Source organism: Onychomys torridus, chromosome 1 (genome assembly GCF_903995425.1).
Source record: "Onychomys torridus chromosome 1, mOncTor1.1, whole genome shotgun sequence".
NCBI classification, from domain to species: Eukaryota; Metazoa; Chordata; class Mammalia; order Rodentia; family Cricetidae; genus Onychomys; species Onychomys torridus.
This window is the reverse complement of record NC_050443.1, coordinates 118,225,599-118,242,293: the sequence shown is the minus strand read 5'-3', so window position 1 is coordinate 118,242,293 and position 16,695 is coordinate 118,225,599. Positions and strand designations below refer to the sequence as shown.

Genomic DNA, 16,695 nt, shown 5'->3' with positions numbered 1-16,695 from the left:
CCCAGAACACATATTAGGGGAGCACCTGTGTTCAGCTGGCTTTCTCCTTTTTCTTTTAGTCCAGGCTTTCTAGTCCCCAGTCCCTGAGATGATGCGACCCACATAGAGAGTGCATCCCCTGCTTCAGTGAATCCTTTCTGGAAACACTCTCACCTATGGAAAGAAGTGTCCCTTGATGATCTCCTAAGTGATTCTGGATTCAGTTAAGGTGACAGAAAGATTTACACCTGTGCATCATTGACCTTGACCCATTTCACCTGTTGGATTCTTTCACCCTGTTTGCTTCATCTTTAAGCCATATTTTGTACCACTCCTTCTGTTATTAGTTTCATGACTGCTATGTAAGCTACAGAATTACAATTATCCCAAACCCAGATGTCAAAACACCAGCTCAATCATGCGATTATTAACACCAAAGACATTGTGTCTCCACCAGAACCCAGTAACCCCAATTAGATCCTGAGAAATGCAATATAGCTGAAGTAGAAGATGAGGACACCAAAACAGCTGTTATGAATATTTTCAGTGATCTGTTTTTCCTTTTCCTTTTCTTTCCTTTTCTTTTTTTCTTTTCTTTTCTTTCTTTTTCTGAGACAGGGTTTCTCTGTGTAGTTTTGCGCCTTTCTTCGAACTCACTTGGTAGCCCAGGCTGGCCTCAAACTCACAGAGATCCCCCTGCCTCTGTCTCTGGAGTGCTGGGATTAAAGGCATGCACCACCACCACCCAACATTTTCAGTGATCTTAATGAGGATAGGAAAGAAATTCCTTACTGAAATTTGTGAAAATACCCATAGTCACTAAAGAAAACTAAAATTGAAGTAAAACTGGAAATGAAAAATTTGGCAAGTCAAACAAACAAAAACCCTCAAAGCTAAGCCTCACTGGAAGTACAAGAAACAGACGAGAGAATCTTAGGCATTGAAGAAAAGACAGAAGAAATGGACACCTCCGTGAAAATATTGAGTGTAGAAAAATCCAGATGTAACAAATCCAGATAATCTGGGATTCTATGAAAAGACAAAATCTATGAAGAATAAGAATAGAGTAGGAAGAAGAAATCCAGGTCCAAGGTACAGAAAACGTTTTCAATAAAATCATAAACAAAAGTTTCCCTAACCTAAATAAGAAAGTGCCAATCAAGGTACAAGGACCATATATAACACCAAATAGACTGGACCATAAAAGAAATTCCCTATTACACATAGTAATCAAAACACTAAATGTACAAAATGGAGAAAGAATATTAAAAGTTGTGAAGGAAAAAGATCAAGTAACACAAAAGCAGGCCCATCAAAATAACATCTGATTTCTAATAGAAACTCTAAAAGTCAGAAAGTCCTGGACAGTGTTCTACAAACTCTGAGAGACCACAGATGCCATCATATTCTCCTACACCCAACAAAACTTTCGATACTAATTGATGGAGAAAGAGTGGCATTCCATGATAAACACCAAATTGAAGTAGTATCAATGTACTAATCCAGCTCTACAGAAGGCACAAGTGGGAAAACTTCAGTCTGAAGAGGTTAACCACCCTCAAGAAAATGCAAGGAACAAATGATCCCAGAATATCAAATCAAAAGTTGGGGGAAACTTACACCACACCAACAAAAAACAGGAAACAACAAACTGTTCGCACTGATAACTTTCAGCATCACTGGTCTCACTCCTCCAAAAGACACAAACTATTTGCCTGCAAACCTCATGATGTCATTGTTTTTCTCTGCTGAGTAGTACTCCATTGTGTATATGTACTATCTTTTCTTTATCCATTTTACAGTTGAAGGACATCTAGGTTGTTTCCAGGTAATGGCTATTACAAACAATGCTGATATGAACATAGCTGAGCAAATGCCCTTGTGGTATGGTTGAACATTCCTTTGATATACACGTGGGGCTTGGGGGAGATGGATTCTCAATTTTCTAAGGAAGTGCCATATTGATTTCCAAAGTGGCTGTACAAGCTTGCATTCCCACCAGCAGTGGAGGAGAGTTCCCCTTGCTCCACATCCTCTCCAGCATAAGCTGACTTCTGTGTTTTTGATCTTAGCCATTCTGACAGGTGTAAGGTGGTATCTCAGAGTTGTTTTGATTTGCATTTCCCAGATAATTAGGGATGTTAAGCAATTCCTTAAATGTCTTTCAGCCATTTGAACTTCCTCTGTGGAGAATTCTCTGTTTAGTTCTATAGCCCATTTCTTAATTGGACTGTTGGGCATTTTGATGTCTAATTTCTTGAGTTCTTTATATATTCTTGATATCAGCCCTCTGTCAGATGTGGGGTTGGTGAAGACGTTTTCCCATTCTAAAGGCTGTCACTTTGTCTTGTTAATTGTGTCCTTTGCTCTACAAAAGCTTCTCAGTTTCAACAGGTCCCATTGATGGATTGTTTCTCTCAGTGTCTGTGCTACTGGTGTTATACTTAGAAAGTGATCTCTTGTGCCAATGTGTTCTAGACTACTTCCTACTTTCTCTTCTATCAGGTTCAGAGTAACTGGATTTATGTTGATGTCTTTGATCCACTTGGACTTAAGTTTTGTGCACAGTGACAAATATGGATGTATTTACAGCCTTCTACACATTAACATCCAGTTATGCCAGCACAATCTGTTGAAGATGCTTTCTTTTTTCCATTGTACATTTTAGGCTTCTTCGTCAAAAACCACCTAGATGCCCTTCAACTGAAGAATGGATAAAAAAATTTGGTACATATACACAATGGAGTACTACTCAGCAGAGAAAAACAATGACATCATGAGGTTTGCAGGCAAATGGATCTAGAAAAAATCATCCTGAGTGAGGTAACCCAGACTCAGAAGGATGAACATGGTATGTACTTACTCATAGGAGGATACTAGATGTAAAACAAAGATGACTAGACTGCTACACAAATCCAGGGAGGCTACCTAGGAAACGCGACCCTAGGAAAGACACAGGGATCGCCCAATGACAGAGAAATGGATGAGATCTACATGAACAAGCTGGATGACAGTGGGAGTAATGAAGGGCAAGGTTTGAGGGAAAGAAAGCTTAGGGGAGCAGGAGATCCCAGCTGGATCAAGAACAGAAAGGGAGAACAAGGGTTAGAAATAACAGACCATGATAAATGAAGACCACATGAGAACAGGAATAGGCAGAGTGCTGGAGAGGTCCCCAGAAATGCCCAATGATACCTCCACTGTAGACTACTGGCAATGGTCGAGAGAAAGCTTGATCTTACCTAGTCTGCTGATCAGATGGCCAAAAACCCTAATGGTCATGCTGGAACTCTCATCCAATAAGAGATGGAAGTAGATACAGAGATCCTCAGCAGGCCCCAGGTGGAGCTACAGGAGTCTAATTGTCGAGAAAGAGGAGGGATTGTAAGAGCATGAAATGTTGAGACCAAGATTGGAAAAGCACAGGGACAAATAGCCAAACAAATGGAAGCACATGAATTATGAACCAATGGCTGTGGAGCCCCAGCTGGATCAGGCCCTCTGAATAAGTGAGACAATTGAATAGCTTGAAGTGTTTGGGAGGCACCCAGGCAGTGGGACTGGGACCTGTCCTTAGTGCATGAGCTAGCTGTTTGGAACCTTGGGCTTACACAGGGACACTTTGCTCAGCCTGGAAAGAGGGGACTGGACCTGCCTGTACGTTATCCACCAGGTTTAAATGAATCCCCAGGGGAGTCTTGGCCCTGGAGGAGATGGGAATGGAGGGGAGGGGCTGGGGAGAAGATGGGGGTGGGGGAGGGGGGAAGACAGGGGAACCCATGGCTGATGTGTAAAATTAAAACACAAATATAATAAATAACAAAACAAATACCAAAAGGCCAGCCCAGAGAGGATACACACAAGTATTGTTATACAGACTGAGCAGGTCACTCACATCTAGGAATACACATGTGAGTGAGTGAGTGAGTGTGTGTGTAAAACAGCAATTAATGAAAGAAAAAGAGACCATGAATTTGAGAGAGCAAGGAAGGATATATGGGAGGGTTTGTAGGATGAAAAGAAAAAAAAAAAGACACAGTCTAACATGTTATATTAGAAAACACAATCCATTCATTTGTTGTATCAAAGAAACACCTTATTATTAAGGATAGACATCATGTCAGGATGAAAGAATGGAAAAAGATATTCCAAGCAATGGACACAGGAAGCAAGCCCGATTTCAAACAAAACTAATCAGAAGACATAGGGAAGGACACTACATAGCCATGAAATGAAAAACCTACCATCAGGTTATTGCAATCCTAAACATTCATGCACAAAAAATAAGGGCACCCAAGTTCATAAAAAAAACACTGCTACATCTAAGATCATATATTGACCCTCAGACACCTAAAATGGGTGGCTTCAACACCTCACTCTCTCCAAAAGACTGGTCATCCAAGCAGAAACCAGAGAGAAATTCTGTGAGTAAATGATGCCATCAATCAAATACAGACACTCCTCATCTTTCTGACAGCAGGGTAAGTTTTGAAGTGATCAAGTATGAAAACCAGACTTGGAAATCATGACCTGTGATCTTTTCAGATTCCTGCAGACTTCACAGTGTGTTGGGTATAGTTCATACTGAGGTTGGGTATAGTTCATACTGATGTTGAGCTCCAACCAGACACTGGTAACTGAGTGTCTGCTACAAAGGTTCTCAGAGCACTCCACTTTGACATTTCTAACCAGCTACTTTTTATCCCTGTACATTGTCACTCATGGGAAATGCTGTGATCATTGTTTTTGTCAACTCCATCATGGGGCTTCATAGTCTCATGTCCCTTTTTCTGTGTGATCTGGCCATCATGGACATTGTCTGCACCTTCTCTATGCTGCCTAAGATGCTGGGACCAAAAAGACCATACCAGCTGGTTGTCCAGTGTCAAATGGTCAACCCTGAAAACATGCATCTAAGTAATGTTATACAGACTGAACAGATTATATTTAGTAATATACATATATGCTATATTATATTATGTAATAACAATTAATGAAAAAAGAGGCCATGAGTTTGAAGGCAAGTGGGAGGGATCTGTGGTAGAGTACGAGGGGAGGAACAGGAAGGGAGAAATATTGTGATTATATTATAATCCTAAAGGAAAAGATGGAGTATGTAACTAAATTGTGAATTCTCAAATGAAGAAATATAGATTGTTGAGATATGTAAACAGCCAAGATGTCCATCAATGGGCAAATAAATAGTGAAGACTTGGCACATATGCACAATGGAATATTATTAAACTAGAAAGAAAAACAAAATTATGAAATTTGCAGGTTAATGGATGAACTGGAAATAACAAATTTTATTAAAGTGACAGAGACCCAGAAATACAAATACCACATGTTTTCTCTTATAGATGGATGTCATCTTTGAATGAATATCTATATATACTTAAATTAGAACACTCAAAGAAGTCAGGGAACAAGTTAGGGGGCATGGGGTAAAGAGGGGTGAGAATGAATGTAATATGGAGGAGGAAGCAGAAGTAATGGAAAGGAAGCTTGAACAGGGTCGGGTATGAGAGGACCAGGTAGAAGAGGGAGTGTGGGAAGGATATCTAACAATGAAGACATTTTAAAAAGCTATACAGAAACATACTACAGCAGAAATTCCCAAAATGTGGACACACACACACATAAAAGGTGTTCAAATGGAGTTACTTTAGAGCAGAGAGGTAATTCTTCTCACAGATACCATAGGTTTTCAAATGAAAAAGCCCAGTTCTGGGTATGGAGTAATCTCTTTTCAGGTTGTTGGTCAGTGGGGTCCCATAACTCCCCAAGCAATAGGATATTGTCATCGCTCTTGATTACCATCCAGAACTTGATGGACCCTATTACCAAAGACAATATGTGTGAGTCATTGGACATGGACAAATCAAGGTGGTACTGACTTAGAAACTTTATTCCTACTGGCTAGCTTTCAAGGTGCTAGAAGTTTCTATGATGCTGTCAGGGAAGAAAAATAAACAAATGTCTTACCTAGCTTAGAAGTCTATGAGCTACAATGATGAATGTCCAGGCAAGACATCCATTGCTGAAATAATGACATTAACGTTGTACAAGTAACCAACCACTTTAGGATTGGATTTATGACCCACTCCACAGGATGGAATGCATACCTAATACTCTTCTTAATTAGACCAAAACTCTGTCTTAGGGAGAATCTAATATTATTTTATTTAAGTAGACATAGTAATAAGATGCCCCACTAAGGTCTTAGTTTTATACACATAGATTAGAGTATATTTCAACTCTCATCAGAGAAGCTTCTTTTTGCAATAGATGGCAATTAGTAGAGACCCATGGCTGGTTGATATGCAGAGATGAAGAGACTGTAGAGTAATATTTAGCTGAAAACTATACACACACACACACACACACACACACACACACACACACACCTCAAGACCAAGGAAACATTTTGGAAGAGGGGACAAAAAGATTGTAAGAGCTGAAGGTAGTAGATACTTGCAGTGAAGCAGCATTTCCCAGTGAGACAGAGCTGTGGCAACCTTGAACTCACAGCAGTTGTGACTGCAGGCTCAAGGCCTGGGAAAGATCAACACAGCCAACATCCCAGCTTGAAAAGTCAGAGAGCTCATAAGGACTCATTCCCAACTGAGGACCTGCTGCAAGCTGTGAAAATATAGAAAGCAGGATTCAGCTGTTGATGACAAAGCTAATACCTGGAAGAAGCCAGGGCCCTTCCAGAAGTAAAGCAGAGGCTCAAGGAGCCTTGGTGATATTTGGCTCTTGATTATCAGCCATTTACTGCTATGAGTTTCTTGTGTGCTATTGTAGCTTTTCCATCATTTATTGGGCACCATTTCCCCTCTACTAAAGGATTAGTTAGATAAACTGTGCTAACAGCTATGCTCAGCCAGAACCCCAGTTCAAGCCTCCCTGTAATTAGCATCATTAGCAGCATCCAGCCAGGTCCACCCCCAGACGGAGGAAAGTATCTTATCAGAGATACCTCTGTACTCTCTAAGAACAGACTTACGGTGTGGGACAGAGAAAAATCAATATTTTTATTTAAAGCATGTTGATTATAAATGCGATCTCTTTCTAAAGAAGAAAAGGGGATATGATATAGATATAATAGTCTGAAAGGATAGATTAAGGAACTTACTTCTAAAGAGCAAGATGTTTTAAGATGTTTTACATTGGTATAGATTTTAGTCTATTGATATAAGCTTAAAGTTAATTTTGTTATACTGTGTGTATATTTCTACTCTTGTTTAAGGGATTATGTTTGTACAGCTCATTTAAAATTATAATGGATAATTAAAAATAGATTAATAATTAGTCATCTATGATAATCATACTTGTAGCCATGTTAGTTAAGTCTTCTAGGTACACACAGAGATATTTCAGATAGATAGGTAGCCTTCAAATACTTCAAAGACCTACAGAATATGGCATTTAAAATATTTTTAAAATTTAGCCTTTCTGGACAGTGAGACATGTCTGCTCCTGGCAGCACCAATTTACTTCAGAGAGGAGGATGGGCATCAAAGACACTTCATATGGAGTTTATCTTCACCTTGGCAAAAATAGCCATTTGGGCGAGAAACTGTTCTTGCCTGGACTGCTCGATCAAGTGGACATGCAGGACCCATAGAAAGGTGACCACTGAACTTTGCTTGACAAAATGGTCCTTCAGGTTCCTGCTTCGCAGAGGAAACTGCCAGACATTCTACAGGACACTGAAAAAAGTGACCAAGAGACTCTATCCCAGTGGACTGAAGACAAATGCCCCAAGTTTACAAAGGAATATTAGGTGACTGTCCAGGCTGCCAGCTGTCTCTGTCTACCCTACAAGACTCCCGAAAGTTGCTTGTATCCTTCTCCCAGTTCCCAGGTAATATTATATCCTTCTGAGGTCTTTGATGTGGTTGAAAACTAGATAGTTATAATTTCCTCAGTTATGATAAAAGATAAGTTAGATATAAAACCTTAGACTCACAAATATGAGATAGATAGGATATCTGCTTTAATATTGTAACTGTAATTCTTGCTTGATAATTGTTTTGTTATATGTAATTGTACTATGTAAAAGTTCAAACCTTGCTTTTTTTAAAAAAAAAAGAAAAGAAAGGTGGAAGTGCTGTGGGATGTTCAGTATGTCAAATGTGTTGCTCTGATTGGATAAAATAAATAAAGTGCTGATTGGCCAGTAGCCAGGCAGGAAGCATAGGGTAGGCAGGACAAGGAAGAGGAGAAGGCAGGGAAGTGAAGGCTGAGGGGAGATGCTACCAGCCACCGCCATGAGAGAAAAGATATAAGGTACTGGTAAGCCACGAGCCACGTGGCAAAGTATAGATTAATAGAAATGGGCTAAATATAAGAGTAAGAGCTAGACAATGGTAGGCCTGAGCTAATGGCCAAGCAGTTTAAATAATATGAATGTCTGTGTGTTTATTTTGTAAGTGGGTTGTTGGACTACTAGGACTTGGCAGGGGCTGGGGAGAAGCTCTTCAACTACAAATTTAAGCATCCAGACTACCTGTTTGAGAAGGCCTGGCAGATGTACCAATTAAGCTTAACTTCCTCCTTTCCCAAATCTCACCTCTAGTTCCAGATCTCCCTTTAACTCACCAGAGGCATCTAACTGTATACAGGTTGCCTAGTGACAGAGTACACTTTCCCCCACCCTGCAGAAAAATGCCAGATAGTTTGGACAGATAGGAGCCACAGGAAAAAAGAAGACAGTCTTATTTTCCCTCATTGACCTAGCAACTTAGAGATTTTTTTTTTTAACATTTTCTACCAATCCCATTTAAGAATGTAGTTGAGCACATAAGATCCCTCTTCTTATTAGATATTACCCAAATTTAGCCTTTAGTTTCCTTTTGGGTTGCAAATGATAGTTAACAATTACTACCCCTCTATGTGATTCTTATCACCCAACCCCCACCCCCACACCCATTTGATCCTGGAAGCCTGACAATCACTGCCTGAGGAAACTCTTACCTGCCTTTATGACCACACAGGAATTCAAGCCTGGTGACCTTGCTCAACCAGGGGATGGCAATTGCTTGGGTTTATAACTGGACTCCAGAGAGACTTGGGGGGAATGGAGAGACAGAGAATGGAGAGGGACAAGGAGGATTTTGTTTAGAGAGAATGTGTGGACGAGATGGAAGATGAGGAAGAGTCAGATGGGAAGTACTAGCTGGGTAAATACAAGATGATAAGGACCTATATGAGGCAGAATTAAGATGAGAGAATTAAGATAGAACTTAGAGGGAGCAGTGGATGAATATAGAGAGAAATCAGGCAAGAAAGGAGCTAAAAGAGAGCAGAACTTTGTGGAGAGAGAACTGACTCAGAATAATAAAGTGAATGGACTAATGAGTTTCATGTACATAGATTCATTTCTTCTCATCAAAGATTAATTATCAGCTGGTTGTAGATTCTTCCCAGACCCTGGGAGGGGACTTTTGAGGGTGTGGACCCCCATAGTCCTTGATAAGTAGCTTTGGAAATTGATGGCTAATGGTGGGTGAGAGACACTTTTTTTTTTCAGGGATGTGATCCTGGAGAGGCTATGTGTGCTCTAGTAGATGATTCTAGCCCATGCCCATATACACAGCACTACATAGATCCAGTGACTTTAAAAACAAGGCACATGGTGCCACACACAACCCTATGCCCAGCCAGACTTCCCACTTCCATCTCTATAATGCCTGTTGGGTAGTACTAAGCCCTAAATGGCATATCTAGATGCCCCCCTCTCCTTCTATCCCCATGAGTCTCCCTGACCTTTCCATTCAAATGTTCTCCTTAACCGACCAGATCTAGACCAGGTCCCACACCCAGTGCCCTGGCCTAGTCTGGCCTCTCCTGCTTGCATCACAACCTATTTTTAGGCTTTGTACATAACCCTCCATGCCTCTCCCCCAATCCACAAGCTCCTCCCCTGCCATGTCCAAACTTTCCACACAGCCAGACCTAACCACACCCTAGTCTTAGATCAGAAAGCATATTCTGTACACCAAGTCAGTGCCCTCTGTCCACCTGACTTCATTCCACCCAAGCCATTTCCAACGCCTAGGCCTAACATGCCTGTACATCTTCTCTTCTGCTCAATCAGATCTGTCCATAGCAGACCCAGAACTAGCAAAAGTCCACATGCCAAGATCACATCACAAAACTACCAACAATATGGAAGATCAAACCAGTATCTTCTCTCCTAAACATACCTGTCTTGTAGAATATTAGCCATAGCAGATCACCCACATGAACCCCACCACACAGAACGTTAATAACAGCAAAAGATCATAACACAAAAAGGACTGAGACGCTAACATACACAAGGGCTGTATCCATATGCAATTAGATATTTTCTAATTTCTCTTGCACACATAGCTATGTTTTCTAATTTCACTAGACTATTGCTTAGCTATGTTCATATCAGCATTGTTATGATATGAACCTGGAAACAACCTAGATGCCCTTCAACTGAAGAATGGATTAAGAAAATATGGTACATATACACAATGGAGTACTACTCAGCAGAGGAAAACAATGATATCATGAGGTTTGCAGGCAAATGGATGGATCTAGAAAAAATCATCCTGAGTGAGGTAACCCAGACTCAGAAGGATGAACATGGTATGTACTCACTCATAGGAGGATGCTAGATGTTAAACCAAGATGACTAGACTGCTACACAACTCCAGGGAGGCTACCTAGAAAACGCTACCCTAGGAAAGACACAGGGATCGCCCAATGACATAGAAATGGATGAGATCTACATGAACAAGCTGGATGTCAGTGGGAGTAATGAAGGGCAAGATTTGAGGGAAAGAAAGCTTAGGGGAGCAGGAGATCCCAGTAGGATCAAGAACAGAAAGGGATAACAAGTAATAACAGACCATGATAAATGAAGACCACATGAGAACAGGAATAGGCCTAGTGCTGAAAAGGTCCCCAGAAATCCACAATGATACATCCTTGTAGACTGCTGGCTATGGTTGAGACAAAGCCTGATCTGACCTACAGTGCTGATCAGATGGCCAAACACCCTAACGGTCATGCTGGAACTCTCATCCAATAACTGATGGAAGTGGATGCAGAGATCCTCAGCCAGGCTCCAGGTGGAGCTCCGGGAGTTCAATTGTCAAGAAAGAGGAGAGACTGAAAGAGTGTGGATTATTGAGACCAAGATTGGAAAAGCACAGGGACAAATAGCCAAACAATTGGAAGCACATGAACTATGAACCAAAGGCTGTGGAGCCCCCAGCTGGATCAGGCCCTCTGGATAAGTGAGACAATTGAATAGCTTGAACTGTTTGGGAGGCACCCAGGCAGTGGGACCAGGACCTGTCCTTAGTGCATGAGCTGGCTGTTTGAAACCTTGGGCTTACACAGGGACACTTTGCTCAGCCTGGAAAGAGGGGACTGGACCTACCTGTACTGAATCCACCAGGTTTAAATGAATCCCCAGGGACACCTTGGCCCTGCAGGAGATGGGAATAGAGGGGATGGGATGCGGGGAAGATGGGGGTGGGAGCGGGAAGGGGGATGACAGGGGAAACCATGGCTGATATGTAAAATTAAAACACAAATATAATACATTTTTTAAAAAAGGAGGAAAAAAAAGAAGTCTAAACTCTCGTTGCCAACAGACTAGTCTCATCAAGTCTCCACTGACAAAATACCCATAGGTGTCTTTCACAAACTTCAGAGACTCCAAGTTTACATTCCATATTCTTCAATGAGTCCCATTCAAAAACACCTTTACACTTTCCACAGAAACACGGCAATGTAGCTTAAAGATAAAATAATGAATTATTCTTTCAATTATCTAACTGGCTCTTCCAAATTTATGTTTAATGATCTAATTGGTAGAAATAATCATTTTGTTTCTTGTTTGTTGTGGCAGTCCCTTGATGTATGCTGGAAACCTGCCCTGTGCCTAGAGCAGAAATAAGACGAACAAGACATCATCTTGCTAACAAAAGCCAATAATCTGCATGAAGAGGATAAACAAAATTGTGGGAGGATGTCTTCAATGGACAAGGCAGAGGAAAGGCATGACAGAGGGAGACAGGGAGAAGGATGAACTAGAACTTAGGATATTTGAAGCTATATATTTGATATAGAGTTTAAATGGACTTATACCAGGTGGGATGTTAATGTCTTCCCAAGAGCCAATGACTATCTAACAAACAGAGGTTTCATGTTCAGGAAAATTTTTGAGTTGCCAGTCAAGGCAGTCCAAGCATTTTCCAAAACACAGTGGGCTGTTGCTGTTGCCCTGTGTTGCCTCTCAGAATTGGAGGGTAAGTCTCTATGAATGAAGACATCATACACATCAGATACAAGATTTGGAGGGATCCAGCTGAATCTCACCCAGAAGGCTCCTCCATGAGGACTAACTTTCATAGTACCAGAAGGTGACATACAGGCTGCCAAGGAAGAAAAGCAATCAGTATCCTTCCCAGTGTGATACCTACAATGAGCAGCATGACAAGTTATTCCTAAAGGTACAACAGAAAGCACTTGCATCTTGGCAGTAACCAAGAGTTGTCTGAGTGGACTTAAGGCCACTCGGCAGGACAGAATTCATGCCTGGAACTGTAAACCCAGCCAACTACCTATGGTTGAACAAGTCACAGACATAGAGGAGAACCTTTCATTGCCACTTTCCCAAACCAATATAAGCTCTAACTGCATTCCCATACTTATCATTACACCCACAGGTAGGTGTAGCTATCACCCTTCATCAAAGCTTCTTTTTGTAGAAGAGAGAGACCAACTCAAAAAGTTATAACTGACTGTGACCACAACCCCACACCTAAGCCTAGAGGAACATCAAAGAAGAGAAAGTGGAAAAATCATGTCCCAGAGGACCAAGATATCTGTCACAATACAGTATCATCTATATAGGAGTGGGGAGCTGTATTTACAAGCCCTCAAGAATAAGGTTTCTTAAATGAGACCTGAACAATGACAGCACCAGTTGACATGCCAACATTGAAGATGGAAATCTGGAGAGCTGTAGGCAATTAGTGACTTCTGAGAGGGACAATCAGTCTTCCCTGTAGTTGGAAGCTTTCCTCAGGTCCTGCCTGGCCCTGAAGTTTGCAGCTGCTTATAAAATAACCACTCAGAAGCTTATAATAATTAAAACTGCTCAGGCTAAATACTAACTAGCTCTTACACTTAAACTCAGACCATTTCTGTTAATCTATATGTTGCCACATGTTCTGTGTCTTTACCTGCGTGCCATTACATGCTGCTCCCTGGATGGCAGGCTGGTTTCTGAGGCTTCCCAGAATTCTCCTCTCTGTTTATCCCACCTATACTTCCTGCCTGGCTACTGGCCAATCAACTTTTTATTTATCAACCAATTAGAACAACAATTTCATAGCATACAGAAGATCCCACAATACCCCCCATGGACTAGCCCCATAATTTGGTTATCCAGGACCAACTAGTCAGCTCTAAACACATATCAACATCAGAAACATTAATGCCCAACAGGTTGTACTTACATATTTATTCATATATATGTAACAATGATAATAATCAAGAAAAAAGGGGCCATGTAGTTGAAAGGAAGTAGGAGGACATTGAAAGGGTTGAAAGGAGGAGGGGAAATGATAAAAATACTATACACAGGACTGGAGAGATGGCTCAGAGGTTAAGAGCACTGACTGCACTTCCAGAGGTCCTGAGTTCAATTCCCAGCACCCACATGGTGGCTCACAAACATCTGTATTTAGTGAGATCTGATACACTCTTCTGGTCATACATGCTGTATACATAATAAATAAATAAATAAATAAATAAATAAATAAATAAATAAATAAATAAATGTTTTTTAACAATACTATACACATATGTCAACTTGAAAATAAATTTTCAAAAATTAACTAATTAATTGAATCAGTATTGAAAGGAGAAATAAAAACCAATCATTGGAAAGAATACAGGTCAACCAGGAGCAGACAGAGAGGTCAAAAGGCCACCAGAAGTACTCTATGACCTTGAGACAACCCAGGCCAGAAGTGAAGATTTGGGTAGGACATCAAAAGTCTCTGGATTTGCTCCAAAAGTCAGCAGCCCCTGAAGGACAGCAGCTATGTTCTCTTCATACTTCCCTTTCTGGCCACATCCTCCAAACCAACAAGCTCCCAAGTGTACACCAGAACTGCTAGATTACTCCACAGTAGGAATGGTAAGGCCCAGGATTCCATGAAACCTCTTGCTACTAGCAAGCTGTCTGCTGCTGGAACCCTCCTGGGTGAGTGGTAGCTTTGACAGGGAAGCTGCTGACTAGCATTGGTGGTTCACATTGGACAAGATGGAAGGCAAAGGGAGGCCTTCTCTTATCACACAGTGTCACAGTACACCCAGGGCATGGGAAGAGTCTCCCTGAAAAATCTCTTCCAGAGGTATACTACAAAGTGGAAGGAAATACATTTTTTTCAGATATTTCACTAACAAGAAAGATCAATTATCCTAAGATGACCAGGTCCCTTTACATTCTCAGATTCCCTACCTGTACGTCAGCCACAACCAAGGATGAGTAGCTTTTGGGGTAGAGAGAGAACACGTGCACAAAGCAGTGTCTACCCAAGGTTCCTGGCTCATGTGACTGCAGCAGAGAGGGCTAGGAATAGGCCACACCCACATTTGGTATTTTGGAGGATTCACTTAACTGTTGATGTTCATAGCCTAATGGAAACTCTATGATCCTACAGGGTATCATGTGCAGGTCCCAGGGCTTCTCTGTGAAGTGAAGCAGTCAAAGAATTGCCCCTTCTGATTTGGCAGGTGTGTCCCAGGAAAATGAACAGGGACCTCTACCAAACCTGTGACCCCTAGTACAGCAGAGTTAAGGCGGTAGTGCAAGTTCAGGCTCAGTAGCAGGACAGAAGCCTCCTAAGAGCAACTTTGACGTCCTTGTTCCTCAGAGTGTAGATCAGGGGGTTCAAGGTGGGTGCCACAGAGGTGTAGATGACAGACACCACCTTGTCCTTGTTCAGTGAGTAGCTGGATGAAGGGCGGATGTAGGTGTAGATGACAGTGGAGTAGTACATTGTAACAACGATGAGGTGTGCAGAGCAGGTGGAAAAGGCACGCTGCTTGCCCTCAGCAGAGCGGATCCTCAGGATGCTGGCCACAATAAAGCCATAGGAGAGGATGGTCACAGAGAAGTTCCCTACAGCCAGGACCATATCTGCAGCAAAGGCCATGACTTCATTTAACTGTGTTGGAGCACAGGAGAGCTTCAACAGTGGGGGAATCTCACAGAAGAAGTGCTCTATCACATTGGAGCTGCAGAATGGTAGACGCAGCATCAGGCTTGTATGCATGCTGGTGTCTGTCAGGCTGATTGCCCAGACAAGGCCAGCCAGGAATGCACACACCCTGGGACCCATCCAGGCACTATAGTGCAGGGGACAGCAGATGGCCACAAAGCGGTCATAGGCCATAGCTGAGAAGAGCAGAAGCTCTGCCCCCAGGGACCATGTGAAGAAGAAGAGCTGGGCCATGCAGCCCCCATAAGAGATGGTCCTCCCCCCGACCATGCTGTCCAGTAGCTTGGGCAGGATGGTGGAGGTGCAGAGAATGTCCACAACAGCCAAGTTGACCAGGAAAAAGTACATGGGGGTATGTAGGGTTGGGCTGGCACTGATTGTCACCATAATGAGAAGGTTTCCTGAGATGGCAGCTGTGTAGAGGCACAGGAAGCTGAGGAAAAGTGGTACCTGAAGATGAGGCATTTCTGAGAATCCCAGGATGAGGAACTCAGTGACCAGTGTCCCGTTCATCATAAAGCTGGAGAGGCCTCTGGATCCAGAGTCAGTGGGTTTTCTGCCAACTCTAATAGTGTCTGCAGAGGAAATACATGCTCTAGTCCCAGTTTGTGCTAACGACCCACCCCACATATGATGAGAACCACCCAAATCTCAGACTGCCTGGGGTAAAAACAGAGCAATGTGCCACCCAATGCTGCAGGTATCTTTCTAGATGTAGGACTTCTAGGAGACTGATGTGTCCACTCATAAACCTTGGGACTCAGGTTCTCCATTGGGAGGGTCCTTCCCCAGACTTCAGAGAGCATGGAGCATGGCCAGGAAAACCCTAGAGGTGGAAGGCTGTGTACTGGTAGCAGAGAGAGCTGCAGCTCCCTTCTATTCAAGGCCAGTGGGTGGGGGTGGAAGGGATGAGGAAGAAGGCAGGAGTCTCTCACCTGGTCATATAAAAGAGCATCAACCACGGTCTTCAAGGGTGACCAGTTCACTCACCTATACAAATCTCAGTCATTCATCTGTGTGTCACTAAAGCTGGGGATGTAGGGCTCTGAAGTAGAACACCAGGCAGGACTGAGCCCTGTCTCACCCTACCCATGCAACCACACACTTGCCTCAGTTAAAACTGCAGCTGAGTTTAGAAAAGCCTTGCGCAGAATGTGCCTGGATGCAGAGTGCCAACTTCCAAGTGATGAGGAAATCGCAGACTGTGTGACTTCTCATGTAAACTGTTGCTTTAATTTAGGAGTACTGGAGCTCAAAGTTTACATTTGCAGATATAATCCACTAGATGGTCTTCATTTTTAAAGAGCATTGTTATTTTCATGCACCTGTATACAGCCAGTGTTGTAAAAAACTATTTCTTGATTTGAGATTAGACATCAACTCTGCTATCTGTCTCAGTCAATGTCCGGAAGGTGGATGGCCTTATCTG

General features: G+C 42.2%; 1 protein-coding gene across 1 annotated transcript; it reads right to left on the bottom strand.

Moving 5' to 3' along the window:
• Positions 1–14,864: 14,864 nt before the first annotated feature.
• On the bottom strand, positions 14,865–15,782 carry LOC118577488 (olfactory receptor 13G1-like). The gene has a single exon (XM_036177688.1). It carries the CDS (start codon positions 15,780–15,782, stop codon positions 14,865–14,867), a length of 918 nt encoding a protein of 305 aa, XP_036033581.1.
• Between the last annotated feature and the right edge of the window lie 913 nt (positions 15,783–16,695).

What these genes read in the sequence shown, in the direction of transcription:
- LOC118577488 (XM_036177688.1), bottom strand. Translation starts at nt 15,782, where the DNA reads ATGATGAACGGGACACTGGTCACTGAGTTCCTCATCCTGGGATTCTCA.